This window comes from Mucor mucedo (assembly GCF_025094135.1).
Source record: "Mucor mucedo strain NRRL 3635 chromosome Unknown EV154scaffold_38, whole genome shotgun sequence".
Lineage (NCBI taxonomy): Eukaryota > Fungi > Mucoromycota > Mucoromycetes > Mucorales > Mucoraceae > Mucor > Mucor mucedo.
This window is the reverse complement of record NW_026252322.1, coordinates 28299-44711: the sequence shown is the minus strand read 5'-3', so window position 1 is coordinate 44711 and position 16413 is coordinate 28299. Positions and strand designations below refer to the sequence as shown.

General features: G+C 36.1%; 4 protein-coding genes across 4 annotated transcripts; 2 read left to right on the top strand and 2 right to left on the bottom strand.

Annotated features, from left to right (window-relative positions):
- Positions 1 to 383: 383 nt before the first annotated feature.
- Positions 384 to 951, top strand: EV154DRAFT_562781 (uncharacterized protein; the record flags this gene model as incomplete). Its single annotated transcript, XM_051605746.1, has 2 exons — positions 384 to 842; positions 943 to 951. The coding sequence occupies 2 exons, from the start codon at positions 384 to 386 to the stop codon at positions 949 to 951; spliced, it is 468 nt and encodes a 155-aa protein (XP_051458345.1).
- Positions 952 to 4135: 3184 nt separating this feature from the next.
- On the top strand, positions 4136 to 4636 carry EV154DRAFT_562779 (uncharacterized protein; the record flags this gene model as incomplete). Its single annotated transcript, XM_051605745.1, has 3 exons — positions 4136 to 4199; positions 4261 to 4335; positions 4419 to 4636. 3 exons carry the CDS (start codon positions 4136 to 4138, stop codon positions 4634 to 4636), a joined length of 357 nt encoding a protein of 118 aa, XP_051458344.1.
- A 4765-nt stretch (positions 4637 to 9401) lies between these two features.
- On the bottom strand, positions 9402 to 10328 carry EV154DRAFT_562778 (uncharacterized protein; the record flags this gene model as incomplete). The annotated part of the gene is made up of 4 exons (XM_051605744.1): positions 9402 to 9733; positions 9803 to 9841; positions 9900 to 10199; positions 10262 to 10328. The coding sequence occupies 4 exons, from the start codon at positions 10326 to 10328 to the stop codon at positions 9402 to 9404; spliced, it is 738 nt and encodes a 245-aa protein (XP_051458343.1).
- A 3856-nt stretch (positions 10329 to 14184) lies between these two features.
- On the bottom strand, positions 14185 to 14468 carry EV154DRAFT_562775 (uncharacterized protein; the record flags this gene model as incomplete). Its single annotated transcript, XM_051605743.1, has 2 exons — positions 14185 to 14360; positions 14393 to 14468. The coding sequence occupies 2 exons, from the start codon at positions 14466 to 14468 to the stop codon at positions 14185 to 14187; spliced, it is 252 nt and encodes an 83-aa protein (XP_051458342.1).
- Positions 14469 to 16413: the final 1945 nt, after the last annotated feature.

The window sequence follows — 16413 nt, the reverse complement described above, 5'->3', positions numbered from 1 at the left end:
GCAATTTAAAATATACAGAAATAAACAATATTGGTGTTTTGTAACCTACATTTATTTACGGTATATATTTTAGTATTGTCTACTACTACATGAAGAACAGTACTAACAAAATAAAAAAATTTTGGCTACAAAAAAAAAGAATACAACGTAAAAAATCCGTATAAAGCTCTTTGTCACCTCACCCACCTATATTAAAAAAAAATTTATCATTTTCATCTCCGTCTTGGGCTAACTTTACGTACCTCAATTTTGTGTACTGCCTAAATGTACGTAAAACACGAAATAAAACACAAATTAACAATCGAAAAATTAAGTAGTCACAAAGATATTTCTTTTACTTGCCCGGGCACACTTTGAGGCTTAATCTTTATCTTTTATTTCTCATGTCTACCATCGCTATTGCTCGCAATCCCCCTTACGATCTTCTTCTTTTAGAGAAAGATAGACGTAGAGAAGAAGAACTTAACCTTCTTACTAGATTCAGCAGATTTGATCAGACAATTACTTTGGACGATATCAAGGCTGCTTTAGGTAAACGCCACGACGAAGGCCTCCCCGTACCTGATCGTCCCCGTGCCATCAACAGGTTCAACTTCTTCTGCCAACAGGAAAAGGAGAAGTCTATTGAAAAAGAAACTCTTGTCCAACTTGCTTCTTTTGACGAAGATACTGGTATTGGTGAAATTGCGGGTGAGCAAACCGTTGCCAGTGGTTTGACAACTCAAATTTTGGCAGCAAAGTACCGAAATTTGACGGAAATCGAAGCTGAGACGCTTGACGCCAAGGTTGTGTCGTTGAGCATCATCAGGAGAATGGAATCTCGTGTGAATTCAGGGTTGACAGTAACGTGCCTCCAGTTTTAAATAGCGATTTTTTGGATTTTGTTTCAAATTTTTTTTTCGAAATCGAAATGGTGGCAAGTGTTTTTTTTTTTTTTTGTAGAATCCCTAAGCTAGACATACATCTGAATGTTCATTCTTAATGGTTTTGACTCATTGTTACCATGCTCATTGTGCAATTTTTTTTTATTAAGTCAATAAACCAGTATCAAGTCTAACTTTTCTGTGAGATAAATAAGACTTGCTGACAAATTTTTTTACTGCCTGCACGACTTCTCTACCGTCACTACAGTTACTATATGCTTCAATGTAGTTCATAGACCTTTGAAACAATCTTTTTATATGAACTACATTGGAAGCTTTATCCAAATAGCTTGATAAGTTGTCATCAAGAGACTTGAATGTGTAATCACATCTCAAACGTGCCTCCCTTTTGGCGGAACCCCAGTACATTTCTATCCAGTTGCATTCACAATGATATTTTGGATATGACTCAAAAATGTGACCTGAGTCAATAACGGCTTGCTGCAAAGCCGACTTTTGCGCCACAAACTCGGGTCTACTTTCAAGAAAGTGACGAGCACAACACATTGATCTGTGGCTTGGCTCCTTCGACTTACATAGCATTTTCGAAGCCTTGCGTTCCAGATCACGACCAAGCCATTGGCCTCTTTCCTCCAAAATCTTTCGAATACCTTTGAAGTATCGTGTCTCCTTTGTCTTCACGACATACCCCAGTCTGTTGGTGACACTGGTCTTCTTGGTGTAAAAGAAAGACTGCTCCAAGCGGGTGCCATCCGTTAAAATTACAGCCGTGTCTTTGAACTGATACTTTTCGTTATCTTTGTATGGCTTCTCATTAAGTGTCATACGACTTCCAACAAGAGCATCATCACCGAATGCCTTGTAATTGGAACTGTTGTCAAAGAGGAAAACAAGCTTGACAACCAGGCTGGAGTAGCTCAAACAAAGGGATTGCATCGTCTTGAAGCTGCTCCAACATGTCAGTGTACTTCCAGTACCCTTCTCTGCCCACACCCGCTTTGAAAAATCTTCTAGAAGTCCAACCAGCACTCTTCATGGTTCCATGGCAAGGGCATTGAAATTCACTGACCATTATTGACGATCCTGGGCCCTTCTTTCTGATATGGTTCTCACCTTCTAACAACCACAGATCATCCTTACCATCATTTGCATAAAATGTGGATTCATCGTGCGTAACAAACACAATTTGTTTTATACCTTCATCCAGAACTGGCTCAAGAATCTCCTCCTCATTGTCACAGCATAAAATTCTGATCTTTTCATGTATTCGACCATTCTTTTAGACCATTCATCTCGGTAATTGACCACATCTTCTCTTTCATGGCCATCGAAAAAAATAGTCTTTTTATTTTTTCGGTATGAATATCCCTATTCGTAGAAATAACGGGAAATTGTTGTCATACTTAAGTCACTTTCAGCCACACCAAGAACAGAAGGAATGATTTGCTCGTCGATAATCTTTTTGATGACAATCAAGGAACGAAGAGCTGGTTTCATCTTTCGAATTTCTTCCAAAACGGCCATCTTTACATCCGAGTCACTTAAAAGTCATACTCTCTTAACATGGGCGCCTTGCGAGTGGTCAGAAAGCTTACCCTCGTCAATGAACTCCTTTGTCCACTTGACAATGGTCATCCCACGGTATTCCTTTGAATTTTGGGGCCAGAATTTTTCGGCTGCTTCTTCTGAAGCCAATCCTTTCTTTTTTCCACCCAAACGATTCAATCCATATTCGTACACAGATAAATACCTAGCATTGTTGTATGATGCACGAGCATTATCGTCGTTCTTCTTACTCATTACGGGTAAAATAAGAGCCTTGACAGCAGGCATAATTTTTTTGATGTCTTCGATTTCTTTTTCCGTGTGAGGAATGAACTTTGTTAATTGCTGAGTTTCTACACTTTTTGCAACAATAAATCCAAAACGTTGAAGAGTCTGGGCTGGATCTAGCTTTGCAGCCTCGACATTCTTTCTCCATTTTGTTGTTCTGGATGTACCAGTGTACGTAAGTGGTCTTTTACTTATTTCTGTATTGCTATCTGAAATAATATCAAGAGAACTCGCCTCAGCTCTTACAACCTCGGCTTGCTCGACTAGTTGATCATGATTTAATTCAATGTTTTCCCATTCAGCGAGTACCACTTCGGCAGATTGAATGCATCCATCTTCTCTTCTAAGTCTGTTTCTAATAGCCTTTTGTTTTTTGTTAGGTCTGGGCATGTTATGATAGAAAAATTGCAAAAAGGATAAAAAGGAGCATTTAACATTCGTCAGACGCGTAAGATTGTCCCCGTTTGATTTTAGGAGGCGACAATGAAAAGACTCTCAGCATTTATTTTTATATAAAGTAATAAAGGTACCTTAAGACATGATTGTATACAGTTTTAGCTACCTAAATTTATATCTAAACAATTTGTAGAGGATTTATTTAAAAAACCTTAAAACTTTAAAAATATGTCAAGTCGGCTCACCCAAAAAGGAATATGTATCAGGGGTAATATTACATGCGCGACACAGTGGTGTAACGACCGAAAATGAAAGAAGTCGTAAATACTTTACTTTTTTCTTATAAGTTAAAAAAAGCAATCATAAGACATTCTTGTACATAGTTTTCTTTTTTGTTTTATGCAACTAAATATTTCATAGAATTTATTTTTGGAAAACCTTCAGCATTTACAAGATCTGCCATGTTAGGGATTCCAGTGGGACTGGGTTTTTTTGGGGGAAAAAATTTATGACAAATTTCTCAGTAGGAATAAGGCCATTCTATTGGCTGACATTTACATGAACGGAGAATGAACTTAATGGGGTGTGCATAGTAGTGTTTCAAATCTCCAACCCCACTTATACGCCCCCGCTTAATTTTTTGAAAAGCGACCAACTTTGATGCCCTACAACTTTTTTTTTTTTGCAGTAAAAGTATTTTTTTATTCATAAGATATTGTTGATAAAGACTCTTAAAATAATATCTTTTGATTCGCATTGGTATATCGGTTGATTTGGGAAAGTTTTAGGCAATTAAAAAATACAAAAAAAAATCGCTATTTAAAACTGGAGGCACGTTACGTGAAAGTTTGGCAATCTTTAGGATATACATCGATACCTTAAACTCGTTGTATGGATATAAAGTTGCCTGTGTTTTTGGTCGAGCAAAATCATGGAGAATCCTTTCTGTTGGAGGTTAGGTTTATAATAACTTTTTATTTTGGAAAACATTAAGCTTTTATTATCTAGAGAACGTGGGGTCCATGGACTTGAAACGATGGAAAAAAGAAGCTTATCTGCATGTGAACCCTAAACCCTTTGAAAAAGGTACGCATACTAGAAATATAAAGGTGGCAATAACTCTAAGTGATAAACTTTTTTTTTTTAGTTCCTGTTCATCCTTCGGTGGTGATCTTTAATGAAAGGGTTTCTCAGGCCAAGGAAGCCCTCAGGAACTCAATCAGTAAGATCAAAATTATCAAGGTTTGAAATGCCTTGTCTAATCCTATCATATGAACGAACAATGCCAAACTACGCTGGACACAGTACCCTGGAAGCATATGGTGAAGATTGAGGACCTGAGGGGTAAGGTTCTTACCGGAAATAACGTTATCGTTGAAAACTGGCCGTTGGACAACTGTGACAATAAGAGTTTCATGAAGCGAGCTAATTTTGTGAAGGTTGAGGCAAACTTGTCTCAACTTAAGTTTAAATTGCCTCGTCATTACGACAGGGAACTTGATATGGACATTGACAGTTCCTAAATAAAATGTCTAAAGTTTATAAAACTTATTTTGGAAAGCATTATCCGTGATGGTCATTTATCCGATCGTAATATCAGCACTTTTTTTTAAAAACATGATATGCAAAATAAGGTGCACCACTGTGTTCTTTACTTGGCACTGACATCTAAATACAGTATAGCATATCGGTATTGATTTCGTTTCCATCATTTATATTCAATATATATACTATGTCGACCCGGAGCTGCTAGTCATACTAGCAATATCTATGCAAAACCAACTAGTGTTCAAGTTATAACCATTATATAAAACCCAAGTGAGAATCGAAAAGTCTTAAAAATTAAGTGGTGGTTGACTAAGAATCGAAAAGTCTTAAAAATTAAGTTGTGGTTGACTAAGAATCGAAAAATCTTATAAATTAAGTGAGTGCCTTTGGCTGGAACATAATTACAGATTCATTTCTTTTTTTTTAAAAAAATGTTTGTATGATTTACAAGGTATATTTAATAACTGTACAAGGTTTATAGAGTAGCTGTACAAGGTTTATAGAGCATGTCATGAACCACGTACTTTGCACTTTGCCCCTGACCACGAATCCCCGACTATTGGAATGTTCTGGAATCTCATACTGAGATTCAACAACGCCAGTGTCCAGAACCTTCCAGGACCTTCCAAGACTATCCACGCAACGAACCTCCGCTTGCAAGAGATTAGTAATCATGACTCATGGGTTTCGGCCACGTAAGCTAAAACCAACACTAAGACTAATTAAGTAAGCCAAGACATTCTTAAATGCAAACCCATGTTATCTGAAAAGATATAAATACTCCCCCTTTCCATGTCGATTATCTTGTATCCTTCCCCTTCCCTGTATAATCTATTATTATTATTAAATACTTTGTAAACCACTCTTCCCTTGTCTTGTATAACTAGTATGTATCTTCTGATCTTATTGCTATAATATATTCCTAGCCACGTTCCTGACAGAGCAGCTGTACAAGGTTTATAGAGTGGGTCTACTTATTTCATTTCACCACTTGTAAAACAAAACAAAATTGAGCAGCATTGACAAGGTTTACGTAATAACTGACAAAAGTAGGTAGCGAAACAAAAAAAAGGCACTATAAGTAACAAACGTTGAGATAAACCAGCCCATTAACACTATTTTTATCTGACCTTGGCTTTACTTCATTTATAAAAAATGCCTAGCATTGCCATCAGTAACTCCATGATCAGTACAAAATATTCTTCATCATAACGACCAAGCAGTATCTTAAATGTGCCTTTTCAAATACAGAGCGCCTCTTCATATAACGCGCCCTTATGATGGTAAACAGCTAATTCATTTGACTGTCGTGCTTATAGATATTGAAAGAAAAGCCATGAACACCTTAATGGCCTCAAATACAGTAAGAATGTCGTAAAGCCTATCAAAGCAATAACGACTCAGTAATCGACAACCATTTACATTTTGTTTAAGAAACTAGGCGGGTTGTGAGATTCGTCAAGTAGTAGAGTGTCATAAAGATTATTATAAAATGTCTGAGAAGGGTATTTAGCAAAAGGTGAAGGTACATACAAAAAAAAAAAAAAAGGTGAAGGTAAACAGCTTGGGGGAAAGAATTGCGTCACTTTTTAGAGAAAGTAGTTGATTGTCATGACGTACATTAATTTGATTGGTGAATAAAGGTGTCATCGACAGAAAAAAAATTTTTTTTCTACTTCAGCTTTTTATTACAAGATCTGGGCAGTTTCTGAGAAAGACCCCACTTTTTTTTATTTGCAAAATCTCTCTGCTAACGGCTTCCTTGCGAAATAACTCACGTTTACTCCACATTGTATTTGTCAATGCTGTGAGTGAGGTATATTAAACTGAACATATGGCATGCCTACATTATTTTGTTCAAAACTAAACTTTCTAGAACCTTTATACAAGACATGATTGCCCATCCAAGATTTTGAAATTAACGTAATTACATGGAAGATTTATGGCAAAATTTTTCGTAACAAATTGCGCTGAATATGTCAAGGTTTGTAGTGTCTGATAGTGTATGCACAGTTGCTGAGAGCACCTCGTCAGGCTGGTTTATCTATATTCCTCGATCCAGCCTTAAATTAATTTTTTTCGAGCTTAATAAAACTGTACTGTCTGTAAGACCTTTAAATTATGCTTCGTTCACTCAATTAGTGATGTAGCTCTCAGGGCCGCACAATCCCTTTCATGTTTGAATTACCAATTTCTCAACCACTGTTGGACAGATAAAATTCGCGACAAGAGAGATGTCATTATAATCAACATACTGTTTATGTTTGGCCAAATCAGGACAGTTTCCCGTTATATGACCATATGTAGGCACACACACACACAGATGTAGTGGGTACAAGCATCGTGTTTCATAGATTAAAGATACCAGTTGTTTCCTCGGTACGTCACTGCACAGTCCATATAAATAGCGGTTGAACTGTTCTTTAAGTTTATTTCATATAACAACATGACCTTCTATACTATAAATATCGGAAGTATGGTATGAAAATTCCTTTGCTATTTTCTTATGCTGTGTCATTTTAAAAATATTTAACATCCTGGGTTGCTACTGATATACTTACATATTCGAAATGTATCCTCAAATAATAACCCATTGATGACTCGCGAGTTATCTTATAAATTCAAAGTTACCGCAAAATTACATAGATTTCATGTGCATAGTTTAAATCTTGTTCGTTAATTACACTTTATACTGTCGCTTATAAACATTAAAAAGTGTTGCAACCGAATAATATGGGATCCATTATGTTGAATATTTATATCCAAAGCCATATAAACAGAAGTTAACGTAAAAATAATATTTCAAGAAAATAAAATGTTAAGTATAAAAAATTGGTTTATCAAGTCCAAATGATGATCTACTAATAATTAAAACGGTATCAATAACTTAAGTAGATGTAGAACGAGTTTTTCTATTTAATAAATCCAATTGATAACATAAATATTAGCTTTGTGTGTTAAGTTAATAGGAAACATGCGATTCTAAGAACTTTAAGCATCGTATACACCTTAATTACGATAAAGACAACATGCTGGCAATTTTTTTCAAGTTAAAGATTTTAATTGTGCAATTATATTATGCTAATTGTTATGGATTATGCATGGTCTTTTAAATTTATGTCCTAGTACATACAAAAGAAAAAGTATCATGTTCTTGAAGAGATTTTAATGCAATTCGTATTAAACTTTTAATTAATTTATCTCTTACCAAAAGTTTTATATTTAGGATATGGCTTTCATTTAATATATTGTCAGTTTTAAAGTGTAGCTATTGTTTTGAATGGCATTGATTTATTAATATCATTGCAAATCAAATATTAATAATGCAAAAAACTTGAACCTTCTCACACCAACCAAAAACCAACAAGGCGCATATAGAGTTTATATGTCCAAGAGAAGATTAACCTTAAAGTGTTTAGATTATTTTTGTGAAAAAAAGGTAACTTACCGTACGATGGAAGACATTCGTGGACGAATGAAGAAATACATGGTCGATTATAGTAAAGCAGTTTTATTTTTTTGCAAACCGGAAACGGCGCAAAGGGCGAAACTAAGGATACCGGTTCAAAAGAATTCGAAAGTAAGTTGTAAAGAGTCAAAATGGGTACAGATTAAGTTATTAATATCTCACTTACATTAGACATGGTGTTGCAGCCAATCTAAATTGACTTGGTGTTACACAGGATAGGATCTTTTCTATAAATACGTCCCTTTTTTTTCTAATAAATATTACTTCAGTTTTATCTTAACTAAAAATCTAGTTTCTTAATAATTTGTAATTGACTCCTTTGTGTTTCCCTCAACTTTCATACTTCTTGTTTATCTTAAGTCTATACTTTTCATATAACAATTAACTCAAAGTTCATATTTCACACTCGACTTGAATCTCTTTATTATTAAAACGGTATACAAAATGTTGTTTATAATAACATAATTACTTTTCTTTTTAATCTTGGCAATCAGTTTATATTTATATTAATTACGCCCTCTTAAAATCATCGTTGATTATCTTCTTATCCTAAAAACTCTATATTACAATATTTCTTAAGTTGACTACTTCCAGTCTGGTGCTCACTTTCATAACTACTTTATTATTAACTCCAGTGTTAATAAACTATATTCACCTTATCCTTTAAGAACTATTACCATTGTCTTAACAACAGTTACTAATTGTCAAATCTTTTTCTGACTTTTGCTGCATTGAAACCCTTGTCATCTTGATCGCATAATCATATTATTAAATCTAAATTAAGAGATTTCTGAATAAACAAGTGCCGACCCGTTGACATTTTTTCGTGATACCTTATGGTGTTTAAACATTTTTTAATGCCGCAGGCGAAACAGATAGAGTATATATTCGCGTATAAAAAAAAGTACTAATAATTTTAAAACCACTTCGTGTTTAAAGTTGAGCTTGGACAATTGCTTTACAGTGACTCCTGTTAAATCGCTCTACAATAAATAGTTTTTACTTAGAAGGTGTGTTTAAATATTTTGCCCGCAGAAAAATTGTTGAACTTAAAAAAATGAAAATACACGAATTATTTCGTCTTGCAGTTTTCAAGACAAACTACTATTAGCACAAGTGGCTCTCCAATAGTTTCAGAATGCCGATAGTTAAATCTACTGGTTCTATTATCGGGGTTAATTCATGTGGCTATTAAACTCATATTTTGGATTTTCTGAAAAAAAAAAAAAAAGACAGCATGGTACCTTTTCAAGAAATTTAGCAGAGATTGATCATGGTATAGAGGTTTCAGTACGCATTTCCACACCAAGCTCCTTCATGTTTGGAAATATGATATGGATTTCCAGATGGCATTGGCCATCCATCGTAAAACGTAACGTGTGATGGTAGTCCTTAACAGGCATCTTGAAGTTGTGGTGCTCATACGTGCCGTAATCCAAACGAGTGATACGAGTACTAAAGGGAGGGCTCAGGTAAAAGCGCACACAGTTATCCGGGAGCAAGGGAATGTCACGCAAGCCGTGAGTGATGAAGGCATCGACATTTACATCACAGATTTCCAGTTCTTCAACAAAATCGGTGCTGTTCACGATCAAGACCTCATCTTGGTCAACAATTCTATTGTTACAACCAGCAAACAATCTGGCATATCAGCCCTTGTAATCAACAGCACCATGGACATGAGCAAGGAAATCGGCAAATGAGGCAACATCTTATAATAAACACGTGTTAATAAAAGAAAAGAGAAATATATAAATGTCTTTACTTACTATCATGTTGGGACGATTTCTCCAGAATTGATACGACGTTGGCAAAGTCAACAACCTGACTATCGTCGTTTAATTCGCGATCATCTTCACTATCATCGAATTCTCTCTCAGTGAATTTACCAGCAACGACGGAGGAAGCAACAGAGTCGGAGTCACTGTCGATGTTACTAGCAGCATCGTCATAGTTGGATTCAGTATCTGAATCAGAGTTCAAACCAACCTGGGCAGGAGTGACGTCGGAAGTCAAAGAGGCAGGACGAGTAGAGGAACGGATATCCTGAGAACGGGCACGACGTACAGCTTATATATGTACTGTATGTATAAGTAACAACTAAAAAATAAAAGATAAAAAATAGACTTACCATTAGCAGAAGAAGAAGTTTGAGAACGAGGGTGAGCAGTAGCAAAAAGTTCGTTAGAGAGATTCATGTTCAAAAAATAAATTTATGTTTATGAAAAAAAGAAAAAGAAACAAAGACGAGAGAAAAGGAAAAGAACCCCCTTTCATACTTTTTCTTTCAAACATTTTTTGTGTCAATTTTTAGATATGGCGTGATAAAATGTTTTTACCGTAAAAAAGGTCACAAAGAAAAAAAAAATTTGGGGCGCAGCAGTTAAAAAAAAAGTACAAATAGGGGGCCTTTTTTATCTTTCTTTCACTTTTAATACTTTTTATAAACTTTTCTCTCCGTCTCTTGTTATCTTGTTATCTTGGTCACTTGGTCACTTGGTCACTTGGTCTCTTGGTCTCTTGGTCTCTTGGTCTCTTGGTCCCATGGTCTTTCTGTTTCAATGTCGTCTTCCCTTGTTCTCATAGCGACAACCAATTTGATTTGGATGCGTATACCATTTTTTGATTTAGATGTACAAAAATGAGAGCTATCGAAAATACTACTCTTGAGCTCTAGACATCAGTAGCCATTGTAAAAAGTACGTTTAAATACCAGCATCTACACAAACCTCATTTTCCTGACTGGGTTCGATTTTTATAAGAAACAAGTTTAGGATGCTCACATCGATCAAAATATATTGATATCTTAAATAGGAGATGTACTAATGTACAAAAGAGCCTTTTTTTTTAAATATTTTTTTGGAAGGTCAATCTTTTTCCAAAACCTGATTTTTAAAAAAATATAAAAAATAAAAATAAATATTATCCTGGAACTAGTGCAATTCGATTTTGCTAAAATATCGGCAAGATTTTTTTTTTCTTTTGTTCCTGTTTTACCTTTTGTTTTTTCGTCTTCTCTGTTTCAATTTAATTTCTCAATAAATTCTCAAACTCACCAACAAATGTTTCTCGTTTTTAAAATGTTAAGCCAACAACAAGATGTTCTTTATGCATTTAGAGAAAGCATTGCTGCCGAGAACCAAAAATTGTAGACCTCTACACCTTACTGTCAGTAATGTGCATTTGCCTAGAGAACAGCAATTACAGTACGACTTTTTTGCTGCCGATTTTGACAAGTCAATTTGGAATGGCTATTACTTCCATGCCTTCGTCGTTTACTGGAGAAATTATTACCAGAACGCGAAATGTCGGTGTAGATGCCACAAGAATGTCCGAAAGATACACTTTTTGAGAGGTACAACGTCTTAACCTCAACGACGACGACCAAAAGCAAGTAGATAGCTTCCGTGCCACATATCGAATGGGAAGGAAGTCTTCCAATTGGTTTATCAACAGGTTGCGTACTCATCCCGAATTTAATTTCAAGACACCAAACCACGTTCCTATCTACATCCAGTTAGCTACCTTTCTTTTGAGACTGGCCAATTGTCATCTTAGATATAGAAGCATGTATGTCCTGTATGGTGTTTCGTATGACAGCTATGCCAATTTCACGAAGCGTACGGTGAAGGCCATCAAGGATGTGCTTGGCTATATGGTTGATTGGCCTTCGAATTCGGCCATGGTGGATGCTATATCTGCTGGATTCAACAAAGGTCTTGGTGTGAGTATTCCTGATGCAATTGGTGCTATTGATGGCAAACACTTTACGATTCATAAGCCAACTGCAGCCGCTTATGAAGCAGGGTTCCGGGAGAGAAAAAACAAATACACCATTAAACTTACCGCTGTTAGTGACGATACATGTAGATTTACTTACATTCGTGTAGGAGACTCTGGTAATAATGACCAATATAAATATGAGAGTTCGAAGCTAATTTACTTTTAATACACTAGGCAGAAGTCGTGAAGCCTCAGCCTATAATTCCAGTGATCTCAGCTGGAAGATTATGAACAATCCTGGCATTACTTCCCTAATGGATATTATCTTTTCGGTGATTCCGCCTATCCGTCCAGAGCCAATTTGATTACACCATTCCCTGAAAGTGAATGTCTCCGGGATCCTCGCAAGAGGTTATTCAACTATTCGCATTCTGCTAGAAGAATGGCCATTGAAAGAACTTTGGGTCAGTTCGTTAATCGGTGGAGATTTAAATAATTCCATATTTAGGTGTATGATCTTTTGGATATCAATGATATCATCAGGTCGTGTGCGATTCTACACAGTGCATGTAAGGCAAGACGGGAGCTAGGTTTGGATGCAGTTTTTCTTGAGCCTGCTAGTCTTGTAGTTAGAGAGCAGGGTGAAATAAGTTTTATAGGTAACATTGCTCGCTTGCGCATCTTTAATGCAGCTTTTCCTTAAATATGTTATGTATTAAATTATTTAAAAAAAAACAAATTTTTTATTGAAAACAAAAGCCAATTATATTTTAGTCGATGTTATGAAGTTTATATTCATCGGACGAAGGACAAGTGACATCAAGCAAGTCTGACGGAACAGGATAAAACGTCGTAACATTGACATCGATCGTCATGTCATTCGCAGACGGGATGGAGGCAGTGTTGTTGAGAAGGGTGCTTTTGGAAAAGGTGCTGCTGACGACGATGTTGCTGGTGTTGGTCTTGTTGGCGTCAGTGCTGTTGTAGCCGCTGGTGCTGCTGGCAGAAAGACTGTTGAGCTGATAGTCATAGACTTCAGGAATACCATTGACATCAGGGCGGAAATAGTGGCGGGTGTTGTTGGTTTAATGTTTGCCACCATTTTCAAACGCATTGTAGCTGGTGCTACGGCTGCTGCTGCTACCGTTGTTGTTTTTGGGACAGTCGGTGTTGTGATATGTGCTACGTCTGCTGCTGATACCATTGTTGTTGTTGGCATTGTCGACGTTGTTGTAGGCGCCATTTTTGTTGTTTTGGCACCGTTTTAGTTGTTGCTGTTGTTGCTTGAGCCGAAATCCCCTTTCATTACCATCAGCATCTGGCGCTGGATATCCAGACTGGCCTGCGTCTGATCAGCGTTGCGAGACTGCACCTGGTCTTGTGTCGCCAAGGACTCCAACGTCTCACCAAAAAACATTTTCGAACGATCAAGGTAATTATTGAACGTTCTACGCTCAGGATCTCCAAGCTTAAAACAACGTGCCTCAATCTCATTCATTGAGGTAACCAGATACTCGATCGTTCGGTTGACGGCTCTACTTCGACTGACAGCCCCACGAGCCACACCCTTCTCAGCACCGTCGTTGTTGACGGCTCTTACTCGTCTAGCACCGCAACTTCACCACGATTATCTATCGTCTCTCCAGCAAGAAAGGCATACACAGTAGTTGGCGTCACGGTGGGCATCTCACTGGTGGGGTTCTCCATCGCATCATGTTAAACCCAGTTTTCAATCGGTGCCGTACCTGTGCTAAATCACACATATAGATTGTACTTATAATAAATTCATATCTCATCATCACTGATAATTGATAGCTAAATCATGATCAGGCATAAAAAAGGATTTCGCTAAAGCCGGTCACTATTTTTAAAGTGTCACGGTATCGTAACACCAATGTTCAAACTTAAGACATGTTATTGTTATTATTTCTCTATTGACTATGCGTAGCACTAATTGTCCAATGTAGATATTGTTATTGATAGCATACTCATATTGTTAAAAGTAGTATCCTCAGCCTCGTCCATTCCATTTATTATAAATACTCTTTATTTTTCCTCTTCTTAAATCTTTAGTTAACTTTAACATCAATAAACTCTGACAAGAATTCTAATTGATCCTATAGTTTTTTCTACCTTTTTTTCTGCAAAACTATCCTCTTTAAGCCTACTTTTGCTACAGTACCAGTTGGATTTAAAATATCATTGCGATGTCTGAAGGCAGCACAGAGAGCATACCACTTAGACTTCAATGGACTTAAAGGTCAGCTTCCATTGGTGCTGTTTTTGGTTTTGAATGAGTGCAACCTGCACGATACAACTCATTTCGTTCAGCTAACGTACGATTGGACTCCAACCGCTTGTTTTAATCAGCATACAATTCAATAAGAGCAAAGGTGCTAGCTGAATTCCATCTTGAGCGCGTGTATCTGGTATCGGAAACTTAATAGTGGCAGCAGCAGGGGAAACGGCAGCAGCAACAGGAACGACGACAGGAACCTCCTGTTCTTCTGAAACAGTAATAGCATGCGACGGTTGCTACCATAGGCTACACGATTCGGTGTCACTTCAATAAATTGGTGATTGATAGGGCTGTTGTTGTTGTTTTGATTGTTCATTTTAAAAAAATTAAGATAAGGAAACAGTTATAAAATTAATTCTGTATTTTGGAATTTTAGTAGTCCATTTTAGGACCGTTTATTTCGGGAGGCTTCACATTCAATGCCAACAGATTTCTCATTTTTAAGCAGTAGATTAATAATAAAAAAATATGGCAACATTATTTTTGACAGAATTCAATTTGGGAAAACAATATTGATAAAAACACATGTTTTTTTTAAAAAAAAAAAAAAAAAAAAAAAAAAACGGAGCATGTCCATATTAGTACGTCTCCTATTTAAGATCTCAATAGATTTTGTTTCATGTCAGCAGCCTAAATCCTACAAATCTGAGAATTCTGGTCCGTTATCCGTCAAGATCCAATAGTTTTGCGTACTCTGTGTGATAATTGAGAAATAAAAAGGGAAAAGTAATTGAGAAAATAAAGCAAGTAAAGAAATGAGACTCTATAATCCTTTATTATAAGTTGGCCAGTTTGTGATGATAAAAATAGAGGTCCTTTTTATATTCAATTATTACTTCAAGATTTTTCCTGCGCAGATCGAATTGACTATTTACCCGCAAACTGGGAAATGGTAGAATTAGATTTAGAAATCAGTTACATATGAAACATAGCTTATTGTTATATACAAGGAGCTAGTTGACCCATATCCGGCACTTCTAGAGCATTATAGTTTATCCATTCAATGACAGGGTCCTTGATTGGATTACTAAAATAAATTTATGAGAAACTAGAAGATTCGGCAGCTACTCGACCAATCCAGGAACGATTATGAAATCTGATCTCAGTTTGACATATGAGGGAGCTGGTACTGTGTCGTACCAATAGGAATGTATTCGCAATATGGTACTTATAATACATAGGTTATATGTATTATAATTGAGTGACAAGATAAGAGTAATTATATTCGTGGAATTAGGCGTCAAATACGACACTCTGGTCCGTTATCCCTCAAAATCCGTTGAGTTCAGGGTACTCCGGTCCGTTATCCCTGAAAATCCGTTGACTTCAGGGTACTCTGGTCGGTTATCCGTTGTTATGCGATAATTCAGAGAATTCTGGTCCGTTATTCCTACAGATCCGATACTTAAGGGTTCCCTGATTACATTAAACTAATGACCAAAATAGATTATAAGAAATTGGAAACGATTCCGAAATGGTTCAAGTAATCTAAACTTCCATGCGAATTATCTGAGCTAATTTCACATATAAGGTAAGTCGCAAATCATATCCGAACATCCTTAAACGTGCGTTGAATTTCAAAAACGTATATACAGCGCCCTCGAAAGTATCGTAACCGTTACGGTTTTCGTATTTCGTAAAATGACATCACATATTGATTCATAGGGAGACTTTCCAAACATTTTTATTTTTCTGTTTTTTGTTATTATTAAGTTATGGATCCGGTAAACAGCGCTTCATAGGAAATACATAAGTTATTATCACTCTTATAAGATGTTAAACCCTTTTTTCTATAACCTTTACTGAAACATTTTAATTCCAAACATGTAACCCATTTTTGAGTCTACCACATTTTTGTTTAGTCGAATGCTGCTCTAATGGTATCATTGCTTTGGAGACTGGTTCTAGTATTGGTGTATTTAACAGAGCTATAAACAAAACTAATCATGATAACTCGTTCAATTAGCGGGCCTGTGAGGAGTGGATCGAGCCAAGAGTAGAACAAAATAATTATTATGGGGAGGACAAAAGAAACAGACATTATATATCTATAAGTGTTAATACATATAAAATGGATTAGAGTAGAAAACGTTTAATTGAAAGAAAAAAATAGATAAGATCTTGAATACAGAAATATGAACAAATAAACATGATTACAGTTACAGAGGAGTGTGTGGTGACCTAGCACGAATATAGCCATATTAGAGCTAATAAAGGTTTATCCATGCTGATAACATTTGTGATACAAGCTTTACAATAAA